The sequence below is a fragment of the Gavia stellata genome, chromosome 9, assembly GCF_030936135.1.
Source record: "Gavia stellata isolate bGavSte3 chromosome 9, bGavSte3.hap2, whole genome shotgun sequence".
Classification (NCBI taxonomy): domain Eukaryota; kingdom Metazoa; phylum Chordata; class Aves; order Gaviiformes; family Gaviidae; genus Gavia; species Gavia stellata.
In genome coordinates, this window is record NC_082602.1 from 25,774,567 (window position 1) to 25,789,975 (window position 15,409).

Sequence of the window (15,409 nt, forward strand, 5' to 3'; positions counted from 1 at the left end):
GGGATCATTGCCTATAAGAAGCAGGCTGGAAGCTGGAGCTGGGGCCTGGCTGTGTCCTGCAGATGCGTGAAGAGACATCCTGGGAGAGAGCAAGGACGGTGCTGCGGTGGCCCCAGGTGGTGGGGTGCAGTGCTGAGGGTCACAGGGGGAATGGGGAGAGACCCCCGCAGCACCACCTGCACTCTCTCCAGTCTCTGCTGTACAGTGGCACAGGCAGGGCACTCCCAGGGTCTCAGTCCCTTGCCTGCTGCCCCCTCCATCTCCTCAAACCCTCTCCCAGTCTGCTCACTGCCAGACTGCAGTCTAGGCTGCTCCAGGAGCTGCCTCCACGGCTCCCGGCTGCCAGGAGGATCTATGTGGGGTGCAAAGGGGAGACGGAGGTGGGGAAGTTCTGGGAGGAGGCCTGGACCCCAGTCAGGCTGGGTCAGCCTTCTCTGTGTCCTGGTTCCTCTCTCAGCTCCTGCTTCTTGGTGTTGCAGCCCTGTGGCTGCACCCGGGCACCCTCAGCTTCATGGGAAAAGGGGTGAGAAGGCTGCAGCTCACAGCTCTGGTGTTTGATGCTTCATCTGCAGCATTTAACATCCCTGAAGAACATAAAATACATAAGCTATTCTCTGAGGGAAACGCACTTCTGTGCCTGCCAGCATAAACATGGTGCCAGTTCTGCAGATCAGGGCAATGGAGTGGTGGGGCACCAGGATGGGACCTGATGGGACCATGCTGGTAGCCTCCTCCAGGGATCACAGCCTGACGGCTGCCTGAAGCACTGAGGACACAGCAGGTCCCCAAGTCTTTCTGCCGGGAGGGGATTTCTTCCACCAGCTCCATAGCAGTTTGGCCTGAGGCCCAGCTGGTCTCAGGAGTGCTGGGCTGGGGTTTCTCTGCTCTGCAGGAGAGCCAGACAAGCCATTTAGCCTCAGTGCCCGGGGATGGAGGGGACCCTCACCCCGTGGACCAGGAGGCTTAGCTCAGATAGCCTGTGAAGGAGCTGATAGGCAGGCTGATTTCCCTTGTGCTGCCTTGCACAGGAGAGAGGTTTTCCAAAAAGGTTTGTTTTTTACTTAAAAAACAAATGGGGGGGGGGATGTCATTCTTGATGCAGATATGGGTGACCCCATGGTGGGCTGGGAAGCACTGAGGGAAGGAGGCAAATGCCTCTGTGCAGGCACCCGACTTCCCCGCAAGGAGTAGATTGCGGCCATGAGCTGAGGCAGCAGCAGAGGTGGGACAAGCCCAGCAGCCGTGATGCTGCCTGTCCCCGGCTGCCACCACCAACCTGCTCATGTCTCTCCCTTGCCCAAAGGTGGGGTAGGAAGGGGGCTGTGGAGGCTTTGGCTGTGGGCCCGAGGATGGCTGGCAGGAGCATCGTCTGTCATCCGCTGTCAGGCAAAGTGTGGCCACCCCTGGGTGATCCCGCACCGGCTTGATTTTACAGCCATGACTGGCACTTGAGCCTGTTTGCTGAGGGCAGGGGGCACACGGAGCTGTCAGCTCGCGCCTGCCTCTGACCCCGTACGGGACACCATAAATCTCCCGGTTTAAGGCAGCCTGGGCTGTTCTGGACACAGTGCTGTTGAACACGGACGGCATGCAGTGTGCAGGATAACGCGTGGCCTGACCCTGCGCCCGCCGGAGGTAAAGCAGGGGTGGCCACTGGTGAGCAAGAGCAGCATCTGGGAAAGAGACAGTGCCTAAATCCCTTTAGTTGTTTAATATATAAAAAAGCGAGGATTGTCTGAATTTAGAGCATCGGGAGTATCTAGTGCTGCCTGCTCTGGTTTTGCCTGGTTTTCCTTAGGCAACCTGGAGAGGTGGATATGGGGAGCCGCCTCACCTGTGCCGTAGCACATCAGCTATTCGCACAGCTCAACACGGAGGGTTTTTTTCCCGAGCATGTGCTGGGACGATGAGCTGAGTGTGTGAGCATGTGCTACCCGTGGAAACCCTCTCTTGCTTCAGCTGAGCACCTTCAGTACCCATCCTGCCTATTCCTGTGGTGCACCTAAAGTCTTGCAGTTAAACGCACGCTTGGCCCAAGACTTCTTTCTGCATGTAGGAAGACACCTGAGAAACATTCGTCCAGCCTTTTGCATCAAGAAAAAGGGAAGGAAAATGCACAAGGGGCTGATTTTGGAGAAATTTTGACCAGAACAAGGCAGTTGGCCACCCTGCGCTGTGCTAGGTCTGACGATGCCAATGCAGTGGTTGTTTTTCTCCTTGAGCCCCGTGGGGCCAGCCCAGGGATGGGGCAGTGCCCAGGCTCCCCTGCCCTCCTGCAGCACCCCCCTGGCAGTGATGATGCTGGACAAGACCAGGTGAGACCCCTGGCACCCCTGGGAGATCCATTCCTGGGGGTAACTGTAGGCAGGGTTTTGGGGTGAAACACTGAGTGGAGAGAGGTGCAGAGGCACGTGAGTCTGGGGTTGCTGGGCTGCTGAGCAAGGGCAAAAATGCACGAGCTGGATGTCAGTGTGTGTGCGAGAGAGAGAGAAGCGTCCTGTGACTGCAGCTGGCGTGTGCCTACGTGTGCGAAGTGGGGGGGTGTGTTTTCAGGGTGGGGGTGAGCGTGAAGGGCTGTGTGGCTTTGTGCTGGGGGTCGTGTAGTGTGTGTGTACAGGGTTGCATGTGTGCAGGGGAGCTGTGCGTGTGAGGGGTGTGAGTGGGAAGGAGGGGGCTGCATGGGAAAGGCTGTATGCGTGTGCAAGCTGTGCATGCTTGAAAGGGTCTGCGCGGAGGGCCTGCATGGGCGTGCGTGTGAGGGCTGCGTGCATGCATGTGCGTGTGCAGGCGGGCTGTACAGGCGTGTGCAGGGCCGTGTGCGTGTGCAGGCGGGCTGTGCACGCGCGTGTGCGGCGGTGCAGCCCGCCGCTCTGTCACTCAGAGGCCGGCTGACAGGAGCTGCCTCTCCAGAAGCGGCAGATAGCGCTGATTGCTGATTCGAGGAAACAAAATAGCAATTGTAATTATGGGCTCTGATAAGATAAAGGAGGGCGCGGGGAGCGCGGGGACCGGCAGCGGGGCACGGCCGGCAAATTAGCAGCTGTCACTCAGCGCCGAGCAGGCGGCGCCGGCCCCGGCCAGGTACCGGCCCCGGGGGCCGCCCGCCGCAGCCCCACCGCAGCCCCCGCCCCGGTGCGCAACAGGTGGCGGGGCCGGGAGCGCCGGGGCTCGCCGGAACAATGCAGCCCTCGGCGGCCCTGCCCGGGCTGCGGGGCTGAGCCCCGTCCCGCTGCCGCCGCCCGGCCCCATGGCCCCGCACCGCCGGCCCTGAGGGCGCCCGCCCGCTCCCACCAGGTAAGCGCCCGGCGGAGATGCTCCGGGGGGGGGGTCCCCGCTGCCCGCTCCCCGCTCCCCGCTCCCCACCCCGGCTGCCGTGTTTGCTCAGCCTCGCTCCCTCTCGAAACTCCAGCCCCCCCCCCCCCCCATCCCCCCGGTAATCCTTTTAATGTCTGGCACGTCCCGGGAGGGCTCGCCCGCCCGGTCCCAATCCACAACGCGCCCGCGGAGCATGGAGCCCCCAGCGGGGGAACCGCGGCCCCGACGCCCCCTCCCTCCCTCCCTCCCTCCCAGCCCTTAAACCCCGTTTTACAGATGGGGAAACTGAGGCACGGGGTGGGGAGGGCGTCCCGCCGGCGGCTGGCCGCGGATCCCGGCCCCTAGTGCCAGCCCCGCGCCCGGCGACACCTGGTCCGCCGCCCCCTCCGCCTCGGCAGGTACCGCCGGGCTGGGGAGGGCAGCGGGCGCGGCGGTCCGGCCGGGCTTCCCCCTGCGGCGGCCGCCCCCCGGCCGCGCCCGCCCCCGCCGTCGGGGCTGCGGGCCGGCCTCGCCGCCTCCCGGGGCGGCAGCGGGGCCGCGGAGCGGGGTGGGGGGCGCCCCGCGGCGGGGGGCCGCCGGCCGTGCGCCCCGGGGGCTGGGCGGGCGGGCGGGCGGTCCGGCGGGGCCCTTTCCCCTCTGTAGCCGCTTGTGCCCTCCTTTCCTCGGGGCGAGGACGCGCCGGCAGGGCGAGAGGAGGCGAGGAGCCGAGGCAGCGCCGCGCCGCGCCGCGCCCCCCCGGGCGCTCCCCGCCGCCGCCGGGCCCCGGGCTCCCGGCCCCGCACCGGCGCCGCGATGGACCCCTGCTCCTCGCTCTTCAGCTACGTGTGAGTACCGGCAGCCCCGGCTCTCCCGCCCCGGGCCCGCAGCCCCCCGGTTCACACCTCTCTCCTGCTTTCTCTCTTCCCCCTCCCAGGTTAATGCACTTGTTCGTCCTCTGCCTGCAAGCCCAGGTAAGTGCCCGCTCGGCCGCCCGGCTTTGTTCGCCCCTCGGGGATGGGGGGTGCCCCGCCACCGAGCGCCCCGGGCTCGGGGGGGGGGAGGAGGAACAGTTTAAAACCCGAGAGACGGGAGTCGCCCGGCTGTAAAAAGCCGAGACCGAGGGGGGAGACCCCGGGCTGCAAAATAAGGTGCGGAGGACTCGGGCTGCAGGGCAGGGAGTACGCGGGGTTTCAAGGAACTCCGCGGGGTTATTTTTAAGTAGCTTTAGGTCCCGTCCCCCCCACCTCTAAATGGCACTGTGGATACCCCCGTTCCTCTTGTCCGGTTTTTTTTTTTTCCTACGCTGCTTCATCCAAAAAGTAAAGCCGAATTAAATAGGGGAAAAGAAACCCCACCAAAACCTTACTGAAAAGCGCAGGTTTTGATTCAGCTTAAAATTGTCAGACTTTAGCATCGCTGGTTTGTATCGCCAGAGACAGAAGTGTCAGGAATAGATTAAACAGCCCGGGCAGAGCTTGTGCAACACCCGCATACCAGCAGGCACGCGTCGCTGGGAGCGGTGTGCCTTCAAACCGGGGTGAAGCCCCCCTTCCCCCTGAGATCGCAGGTGCAGAAGCTTTGTTTAAAATGCCCTTTAAGCTACTTATTTTATTTTATTATTATTATTTTCCTGGAAGCTTGGGGGAAAAAAAAAAAATCGAGTTTCCAACCGAAAAGCGAAGGGAATGAAGCGCTGGGAGTGTGCAGTTGTATAAAAACATAGCTGTAATATTTTGGAGTACGAGACGGAGACCGAATAGCAGCATGGCTAATGACCTCTCCTCCACATGGTACCCTCATCAGAGCCGGGGAGAGAATCCTGCTGCATTATCCAAAACCCGTCTATAGGAAACACACATGCACAGGCAGAAGCGGAGGGAGAGAGATGACATTGTCAAGGGGAGATATCTCTATAAAGCCAGCTTTGGGAGAGCAGTGGCTTTTGCTTTTATCGGGTTTTTCTGTTGTTGTTTAAGACAGGAGGAAATCTTCCCATTTGACGTGGGGGTGGCGGGGGGTAGTCCCAGCCTTCTGATGTTGAAAGGAGCTATCTCCTAACATTTGCTCAGAATACATCTTTATAAATGTCAGGGAGCAGCGAAACTTTCCAGACTTAAAAGAGGGATTTGAGACGAGGGGGGAAAAAAGACTTCTGTGCAAGCTCGCGAGCCAGGGCTGAGGGGGGAGTGGGTTTGGCTGCTCATGAAAATCATTTAAAGCCCAGAAGCAGCAGCGTCGGGTCCGGAGGGGACAGGCTGAGCTGCGGCTCCGGGGCTAACGGGTTTGGTGTGCCGGGGCTGGGGACAACCCCGCTGCCGGCACCAAACAGCTGGCTGCGGATGAGGGATGTGTTTGCACGGGTAGCGCATTAGTATCCTTGGGTTTTTACGCCACTAAATACGCAGGCTGGGGCACGATTTTCTTATAATTCTTATACCTCATAGCTCTACCTTCTCTGGGGACTTTGTATTTAAAGAGCTCAGTAAATGGGGTGTTTGGGAGCGAATAAAGAGCCTGGGACCTGGAGGAAAGGCAGCTGTTGAAACTGATGGGGCAGCGGCAGGGGTACATGTCCAGGGCAGCCGGAGCAGCAGTGTGCTCCTGCAGAGGCGAGAGAGGTGCGGGACGAATGTGTCAGCCCCTTGGGGAGGCAACCCAGTGCCATCCTGCATGACCCCCCCGGACCTGCTCCAGCACTCAGATTTGATGCCCATCTCGGGTACTTCAGTGCCAGCCGGGACCCGCCAAGTCCTGGGGAGGCCTCTGGGGTCACCGAGCCCTGTTGCGCTCCTGAGTCACCTGCACCTCTCTGCTTAGGGCATGTCTGGAGCGGGCACAGCTCTGTAAAGGGCTCTGGTCACTGCGTCCCGGGGCTTAATGTTCCTTCTCCCGGAGAGGCTTTGCTGGCGCAGGAGGTACCACCGCGGTCCCGGCTCTGTGCCTTGCTGTAAAGCCCGGCTGGAGGCCGGCAATCTCGGCTCAGCCCATTCACCCCTCTGAGGAGTAGAGATTATAATGGTGTGTCGTATATTTTTTAATTTTCTAAAGGTAACTGTTCAGTCCCCACCTAATTTTACACAGCATGTGAGGGAGCAGAGCCTGGTGACGGATCAGCTCAGCCGGCGGCTCGTCCGTACCTACCAGCTGTACAGCCGGACCAGCGGGAAACATGTGCAGATCTTGGACAACAAGAAAATCAATGCGATGGCAGAGGATGGGGATGTGCACGGTAAGGACGCGCGATGGGGGCGGGCGGGGGGAGACGGGGAGGTGTTTGCAGCCCAGCGCGGCAATTGATGATTTCCGTCCTGTTTGTTAGCCAGAAATCATTAAAATCATTCAGCTTGCGGGGGCTTGTAAAGGGAGAACATAGGGGTCAGCGATCAGCGGCTGTGTGATTCAAGGTGAGGGCAGGTTCCCCGTGCTGAGGGAGGGGATCGGTGCTTGCAGGATGGGCTCTGCTCCTTTCTTTATCAGTCGTGGTTTGCACCTGACTCGGAGGGCTCGGGGCTGTGGCGTGCTGAGCAGCACCAATCGTTTCAGCCCAGCTCTTTGCAAAGCTGGGTGTCTCTGAGGCTTCCTTTTGGAAAAGAAATGGAAAAGAAAGTTGAAAAAGAAAAGGCGGGGGGGGAAGGTGGAATGGCTGCTTTGGAAGCCTTCCCTAAACTAGAGCTGTCCGAAGTGGCGTTTTCCCGATGTAGTCCCCGTCCCTCCCTTCTCAAAACAAATCCTGAGCGGAGGGTCAGCGAGGCAGTTGGCTGTGGGCGAAGATGCTGCGGCGTCTCCAGAGACAAAGCAGGGGGGACTCTGCGAGCGCCAGAGCCTGCGCTACGTTGCAGCCCCTCTGCCGTCACCCGGCCCTGGCACCCCCTCCCCAAAACCTCTGCGCCCCGGGCAGGGGGACTGATCCCTCCGCTGGAGACACCTGAAGCCCAAATACTTGGATCGCGTGTGCTAATCACACGTTGGAGCAGTCCAACGCCGCGCAGGGGTCAGCAGGGCCAGCAAGCCCCGGCACCACCGCGGGGCCGGCTGTGGGAGGCCTGATCCTGCACCCGGATCTGGGAAGTGCCTGTATTCATGTGTGTTGTACATAGGAATCACAACTGTTTTTCTTTGGTATTAGCTGCAATTTCCCTTTCTTGCTTGGGGAGATTAGTAGAAAGACTTTTCTTCCTTCCCCTTCTGTGTTTGTGTGTTTTGTTTTTTTTTTTTTTTAATTTCTTCCTTTTGTTTTGGCTGAAAATTTCACGCTGGACATTAGCAGTGCAAGCGCAGCGCAGATTCCATCTATGTGGTATTCCATACATCCAGCATTAATCTTCCAAACGAATTATTCCCATCCTAGAGCAGCTTTGGCTTGAAAGGGCATTAGCTAATTTCCCAAGCAAAAAATCCCATCGTGTTTTAGTCCTGTAATGCCTGGATTTTAAAAGGCAGTTAGTGCATATTTAAGTAACGACCAGGTTTAAATAAGGCCAGAAGGAGGGGACTGGTGGTGGCTTGAAAAACTCTATTAAAACGTAATAAAAAAAGGTTAAGCATTTGAAGAGCTAAGGAGGAAAATGAAGACTGATCTAAACCAGAAAGAGAACAAGCAGTTTTTCAGATGTAAAGTTTTAAAAGAGTTGCAAGTCTGTAAATGTTAAAATAGAGGTTCAGGATTGTTCTATATGAATCTCTAGGGAGGCCCCCATGTCTGGAAGAACTATTAAAACGCTTCTTACTTTCACCTTTTTTAACATTTCCTGAATACTTTCTCCTCTTCGCAGTCCAGTTGGGGGATCAAGTGTGTCTCGCTGCATTTTTTCAGCATTTACGTAGCCACTTTCCCTTCAAAGTTTGAGCATGAAACATAATTTTACTGGGATAAATCTGTCACTTAAGTGAAAGAATAGGGTTGAAAATGTTAAGCTCCCCCCACTGAAAAAGGGGGGAAAAAAGGGCTCCCCCAAAATGTTATTTAGAAATCCACTTTTAAAGAAAAGAGCCCCCCTCCCTGAGCCCTTCTGCTTTTTTTATCTTGTTTTTGGGGGTGGGCGTGTAAAAGGGGTTGATTTATTTTTGCAGATGACCCCTTTCCCCACGCTGACGTTTTTACAGCTGACTTAACATCAAGTCCGGCGTTTCCAGTTATCTGTCTTAATTGTCAATATTTGATTGACTTTTTTTAATTCTAAGGGAAAGCGGGTGGCCGGTGCAGCCCGGCTCGTCCCTCCCAGGCCATGCCTGCCACCGAGCAAGCAGCCGGTGGCTGCAGCCTGGACTAAACCCCAGGAATGGCCAGGGACGCTGATGCAGCTCCCTGCCGACTTGCCGGTTTCGTCTGCACCCGGGATTTTTCTGCTGGTCAGGGCTGGGGTTTGCGGGGTTCACGGGTCACCTGCATGGGTCTGGGTGTGCAGGTCTCCGGGGACAGGTTGTCCTCATCCTCCGCTGCCGGCGGCTGGCGGGGCCAGAGCTGTGCACTGCCGGCGGCTGTAAATCAGGGAGAGAGACAAAAAAAAAAAGGCCAAAAGAGAAGCGCTGTGCATCTTTAAAGCGGGGTTTTGTGCTCGCTGGGGCCGAGGCCTCCCTGCTCCCTCCCTTCCTCCTCCGTCCCTCCCTCCCTCCCCGCTCTTTCTATCTCTCAGAGAGAAAAATCAATTCTCCTCAAACCTTTTACTGCCTCCGAGATCAATTCCCCCCCTTTCCCCAATATAGATAAATAGGGGGTCACTGCCTCAGTGCTTCGTTTGCAGAGTGCTGCGGTGCCTGTGGCTGGTTTTGGGGATGCCGGGTGCTTGCCAGGAGCTGGGGGTTGGTGCCGGGGTGGCACAGCCCGGAGTCAGCTCTTCCTGAATTTCTTGGCTCTGAATCTGGTCTGTGCCCGGCTTGGGGGTCTGTGGGCATGGGGCAGTTTGGGGATAAGAGATGCTGCAAGGTGACGGTGGCAGAAGGGGGTGCGGGGAGGGGTGCCTCTGTGTGTGTGGAACCTGGCTTGCCTGTCAGCACTGAATCAGCCAGCCCCATTAAATTTTGGGATGCCCTTTCCTGCTGCCAGCACCGCCTGGCTGCTGTCTTGAACCTCAGTGCCACTGACCTCAGCAATGCCCATGATGCAGGATCAGGGCATCGCAGAGACAGAGAGGCAGCAGTTTGCTCATACCCCCAAATATGGCTTAGGCTCATTTTAGCTTGTGCATGTGCCCACAGCCTCCTTTTGCCATTCAAAAGCATCCTCCTGCAAAGCCACCCGTTCCAGAGCCACATCACTGCCCTCACTGGGGCTGGCTCCTGCTCCTGGCTCCAGGCTTGCTGGTTGCTGAACATCTTGGGGTGTAGACATGAGCAAGCTAGGGTGGACCACAGTCCTGAGGAACTGAGCAGACCCTGTGCAGAGGTTGGAGAGGAGGAATAAAACATTGATGGGCTTATTCCCATAATAAGGCTCTAGACTTGGAAGCCTTGCGGGCTGCGCTCTGATTACTTTGCCAAATCGAGCTTATGGCACTAGGGGCTGATGCTGGGCAAGAGGTGATGGTGGTGAGATGGGACAGTCCTGGCTGACTTTTCAGTGCCATGGAGAAATCTTTGGTGCTTGGCACAGCACAGCCCTTTTGAGGTGCAAACAGGTAGCCACCATCCCTGTCAGGGCTTGCCCTGGGGAGCGGAGCTGTCTCTGGGGACGGCAGCTGCAGGGCTGGGGAGAAGGATGTCCTGTCTTCATCTTCCCCCTTCCCTGGGGATGGATGGGCTTCGGGGCTTGGGTTCCCAGGGTGAAGGCAGGGAGGGAAGGTGACAGGTCTATTTATAGGCGGCCCATCGACCTGGCGATTTGCATAGCTCCTTCGGAAGTCGATCGATGCCTCCATTAAAAAACTGAGACCAAATCAATATGCCCTCTCGACTTGTGCAAAGGTGAAAGGCATTAAAAGGATGGCCGTACCCTTCACGCCTCCCCTGCCAGCTGCAAAGTCACTGCTCCTCCTGTAGCCCTGGCCCAGCAGAGAGACGTAGAGCCATGTCCCCTGGGCTGGGGACAGCTGGCAGCACACTGTGTGCTTCCAGAGGGTGCCTGCCTGCCTGCTTCCTGCCTGCAGGTTCACCCAGGCCTGTCTCGGTTTGCAGGGCAGCTGGCTGGTTCTCCATCGGCTGGTGTGTGCCCTGCTTGCTGCCCTGCCTCCCTTCTGGGACACCTCTGTGGCACCCGAACCACTGAGCCCCGTGGAGCCAGGCAAGGCAGAGCTACTCCCCCATTCAGCACAGCTCAGGGTGGCAAAGGGATGTGACCAAGGTCATGCAGGGACACAGTGGCAGGGTAGAGGGGCCGAGGCTGGCTCTTAACCTTGTGCCCTGATTTTAGGGTGCCCGGTCGCCAGAGAGCATGTGCCCGCAGCGCCCAGTGTCAGGACGCATCGCTGGGGTCTCCATCCCTGTGCCTGCCCCATGCTGGAGCCCTTCTGACCTCCCTCTCTCTTTCCTCCCACTGCTCTCCTCAGCCAAGCTCATTGTGGAGACGGACACCTTCGGGAGCCGCGTGCGCATTAAGGGGGCAGCCACGGGTTTCTACATCTGCATGAACAAGAAGGGGAAGCTGATCGGCAAGGTAGGGCGCTGGGCTCAAGGGCATGGGCAATCCAGGGAAGTGCCCTGGGCACTGAGCAGGGCTCGCCAGGAGAGGAGCTCTTACCCAATATGGAGCCCATCTGTGGGGATAGGGAGGCAAGATGGGGGTCCCCGGGGCTCAGCCAGCGTACCTCTTTGAAGGGCAGGGGCATGAGCCATCCTGCAGCCCCGGCGGCAGGAGGGAAGGCGGGGGGAGCAAGGGAGGTGGGCGGGTGCCATGTGGGGCGCATTCCTTGTATCTCCCCGAACAAATAGGCGAATTGCCAGGCTATTCTCCCCGATTACATGGTACAAGTGCCAGGAATGTTAAGATGCTCCGTGGGGCTGGCCCCAAGGCCAGCCCCACCGCACGCTGGTTAGTCACGCTCCCTCCGAGCCTCGACGCTCCCTCCCCGGGGGCGGAGGGGGCTGGATGTGCAAAATCCCACTGGGACATTGATTGTCTGGGAGGATTTTCCATGGCGGCTCCTTCCCTGGGGCTGGCTGATGCAGGTCCCCTCCCTGGTCCTGTTGCTGCCTGTAATGGGGAGGAGCTCAGCCCCCAGCTGCCCCTGTGCTCCCTGTCATCTGCATCCGTGGGCATCATCCACACAGACCCCGTGTCACCTTTTCAACCCCTTGATGCCCTCCTGTATTAAACACCCAAGGGGGAATAGGACGGGTAAGTGAATTGCCACTGAGATGGAGAGTTTGCTTATGGTCATGCTGGCGCGGGAATGCAGCCCTGGCATGGATGGGGACAGAATGGGAGAGGGCAAAAATCTCCCTGGGGGTGCAGTGGAAGTGAAGGCTGGGACAAGCTATGTTGGGGCTTGTAGCCTGGTGCTGGCATCACACTGGGGATGCAAGCTGCAATGAGCAGTGTCTGCCTGTGCCACAATGACTGCTTCCCCCAACTTTTCTAATGAAAAGCAGATTTTGGGCAATTGGGACCTGTAGGAGAAGAGGTGGGAAAAGTGAGCCCTTGGCTGCCCACAGGGATCGCAACCCTCCTGTCCCCCCAGACGGTACCGTGTGGGGTAGTGAGAAGCCTCTGACCGAGCGCCTGTTGCTTAAATTCCTGCTCTGTCCCCTTCTCAGAGCAACGGCAAAGGCAAGGACTGTGTCTTCACGGAGATCGTCCTGGAGAACAACTACACGGCGCTGCAGAACGCCAAGTATGAGGGCTGGTACATGGCCTTCACCCGCAAGGGCCGCCCGCGCAAAGGCTCCAAGACCCGGCAGCACCAACGGGAGGTGCATTTCATGAAGAGACTTCCCAAGGGCCACCAGACCACCGAGCCCCACAGACGCTTTGAGTTCCTCAACTACCCCTTCAACCGGAGAAGTAAAAGGACTAGAAACTCCAGCTCCAGGGCCAGCCCTTGACGTGCCTGCCTCTGCCCACCCTGCCTGCACCTCTCCCGGAGGACTCTCCTCTGAGCTTGGTGGACTATATGTAGAGATGTTCCCATAAGGGTATTAAACAAAAAAAAAAAAAAAAGGAGGGGGGGAGGATAAAAAAATTATCTGCTCTAGTTGTTGATAATTTTGGGAGGGTTGTCTGGTTTTTACAAAAAAAACCCCAAAAAACAAACAAACAAAAAAACCCAAAAAACAACAAAAAGAGAAAAAAAGAGAGAGGCTCTATTTTTGTACTCCAACTTTAAAAGAAATGAAACGTTCAAAGACTGGTGAAGGGAGAAGAGCCCTTCACTTAGAAATGTTCTAGTCTGTTTGGGGTCATGCTTTATTTTGTAATGTTTTTTTGTAGCTCTAGGGGGAAAGGAGAAAGAAAAATCACCGTTTAAAACAAACAAGCAAAAAAAAATGGAAATCCAAATCTGGGAGCAGTGTGCTACTTAAATGAACTGAATTAACGCTTACCGGAGAAGATGGAGAGGTTGGAAAAGAATTAAGGGGAGGGGATTTATTTCAGAGGTGGTTGGAGGCCTCCCCGGTGGGTTTTGCAGCCTGGGTGACATGTGGGCACTGCCTGTGGGGCGCTGGCTGCGATGCCCGGGGTGAGGACCGCTGGATGCTTTCTTTCCTTGGATGCGCCTACTTCTTCGGCTGAGCGAGGGGTTGCTGGAAGCTGCTTGCATCCTTCTGAAAACGCTGCTGGCTTCCCAACTCCCAGTTTAACTTTTTTTCTCAGGAGGGGACAGGGGTGATGGATGCTCCAGAGAAAGTCCTGAACTGACTTGGTACCTCTTACCCATGAGAGCATCTTTGGCATTTGGTTTGTTTTAAACTACTAAGGTGAGGCAGTGGGCGATGGCTGCCATGGAGCGGGCTGGTAATTGTTTTTTTTTTTTTTTCCATGTGGAAAATGTGAACTTCTCACCAAAAATTGATTTTTTTTTTTGTTTATATTTTTTTATCAGATGGAAGTTTTCATCAGTAAAATTAAAAAAAATTTACAAATTACCGTGGAGCCATTTCAGGCTGGTTTTGTTGTAGTGGCTGGCACTTCCATTGTCAACCGTCTCTTCCAGGTCTGCTCTTTGATGAGAAATACCATCGTCCTTGTCCTCCTAGGAAAGGAGAGGTTTTCTTTCAAAATTTCTGTGTTGACAGAAGCCCAATTTTCTATTTAGAAAAAAAACCCAAAGGAAACATTAAATCTCTTGAGTGAACATCGCTAGCCAGCCCCGCTTTGCACATGCTGCCCTGGGACTGCGACTCTCTCCAAAGGGTTAAAGCAATTACTCTTCATGGGGAGGGCAAACAAAGACACTGGATAGGAGCCAGAACCAGGGGTGACTTTTCATCCAATATTTTTTGATTGTTTGTTTTTTCTGTTTCCTTGAGGACTTTTTGTTTTGGTTGTGTACAAATTGAATATGAATTGATTGAAATATTTATTTAATATGTGCATTAAAAATTTGTATTAGTCTAACTGAGCCTGATGCTGTCCAGGGAGGGGCTGGGGCTGGAGAGGCAGGTTGGAGAGGCGTTAAGGAGGATGGTGAGGTGCAGGATGGGGCTGAGGCTGCTGCTTGGCATGAGCCCCTTCCCAAGGGAACAGATGTGGGAAGTGGGAGGATGCCCCGAGATCTTGGACCCAGGTGAGTCTTGTGGAAATCATGGTTTTCCTTGCAGCAGATTCCAGGTTTAATGGGAAGATGCCACCTCCTTTCCCTGTGGGGACAGGCCCATTGCAGGCTGAATGGGGACATAGTGCAACGGAGCCGTGACCACCGTTTTTAAGCATGGGACGAGCCTTTCCAAGAGAGAAAGCCAGTATCTGCTCCTCTCTGGTTTGGATGAGCTTGGTGTCTGTGCAAAATGGGCTGTTGGGTCCCCTCCTTTGGTGGATACTCAGCCCTGCCAAGGTACTGGGACTTGCTCACAGGAGCTGATGGGGGATTCAGATATGGAGTGGTCTTAGATATGTAAAGATGCAAGAATGAAATTGTTAAATGTGTTTAAAAAAACCCCCAAAATTGCAGAAGCACCTTGCAGGGTAAGAGTGTCACCAGTGCCAGCCCTGCTGGTGCTGCCATCCTCATGGGGTGCCTGCAGCACCCCTGAGTGCTCAGGGTGCCCCTTGTCTGCAGGGTGTGAGGATGAGCCACCCCTGGCTGATGCAGTGGGCTGGGCTGAGCTGTCAATCAATATATATCACTAATTTCAAGGAGGGAAGCTCAGGGGCTGAGCACTCGGCCACGCTCTGTGCCTGAACGCTGCCGCTGTATCACGGAGGTCGTGGATGCAGCTTGGGCTGCAGGACAGCATGGATGGTGTTTTTCTGGCTGTCCCAGGAGGGACCCAAGGGAGTGCAGAAGCCTGGAGCTGACAGTGCTGGGGCAAGCCCATGTTGTGGTTTCCAGACTACAGGAACTAAAAGTGAATGGCTCCTGGGCTTTCCCCAGGCAGAGATGGTGTTTGATAGTCCTTAATGGGTGCTTTTCTTTCATTAATTTGTCTAATTGCTTTTCTTAACGGCTTTGTGAACCTGGGTGAATTGGTGCTGGGTTGCTGCTCCAGGTAAGGGCAGCAGAGGGGCAGGACTGGCTCTGTGCAGGTCAGCAGATGTCTCCTCCCTTGTTATCTGTCCCCCAGGGACAGCAATGGCAGGGAAGGGCATGGCATGGCTGCTCAGCCTCCAGTAAGGCTGTTCCCCCATCCTCGCCATCCCAGGGCGCAGCTGTGGGCTGGAGCAGGGGGTACCCAGCACCCCAGGGGTTTGAGCTGGGGAAGGACACCCCTGTGTTCTTGCACAGCTCTGTACCACACACCATCCCCAACTCCTGCCATCCGCTCTGCCATGGCCTGCCTTTGCAAAAGGCACCCAGGCCTGGCTGCTGGGAAGGGATCCCCTGCTTTCCCAGCTCGGCTGGCCCATGGTTAATTACCCCCTTTTCATTAGAGGGCTTTTGGGTGACCATGCTACCTAGGAGCACTACAGCTTGGGGCTTTGTTTATTGCTTGAATTTTTCCAGCTTCGGATTCCAGCCAGCAAATGTTGTTTTGCCTTTGCTTGGAAGATTTGAGAGCCCACTACTTGCTAGTTAATGAGTAA

The 15,409-nt window shown here is 56.4% G+C and overlaps 1 protein-coding gene across 1 annotated transcript; it reads left to right on the top strand.

The window, feature by feature from the left end:
- The first annotated feature begins 4,107 nt into the window (after window positions 1-4,107).
- On the top strand, window positions 4,108-12,270 carry FGF8 (fibroblast growth factor 8). Its single transcript, XM_059821347.1, has 5 exons — window positions 4,108-4,139; window positions 4,229-4,265; window positions 6,343-6,523; window positions 10,776-10,882; window positions 11,983-12,270. The coding sequence occupies exons 1-5, from the start codon at window positions 4,108-4,110 to the stop codon at window positions 12,268-12,270; spliced, it is 645 nt and encodes a 214-aa protein (XP_059677330.1).
- The last annotated feature ends 3,139 nt before the right edge of the window (window positions 12,271-15,409 follow it).

Bases quoted from the DNA above. Each gene is read 5' to 3' on its own strand.
- FGF8 (XM_059821347.1), top strand. From the start codon at position 4,108: ATGGACCCCTGCTCCTCGCTCTTCAGCTACGT. The intron at 4,140-4,228 runs GTGAGTACCGGC...TCCCCCTCCCAG, and splicing joins TCCTCGCTCTTCAGCTACGT to GTTAATGCACTTGTTCGTCC. The intron at 10,883-11,982 runs GTAGGGCGCTGG...TCCCCTTCTCAG, and splicing joins AGGGGAAGCTGATCGGCAAG to AGCAACGGCAAAGGCAAGGA.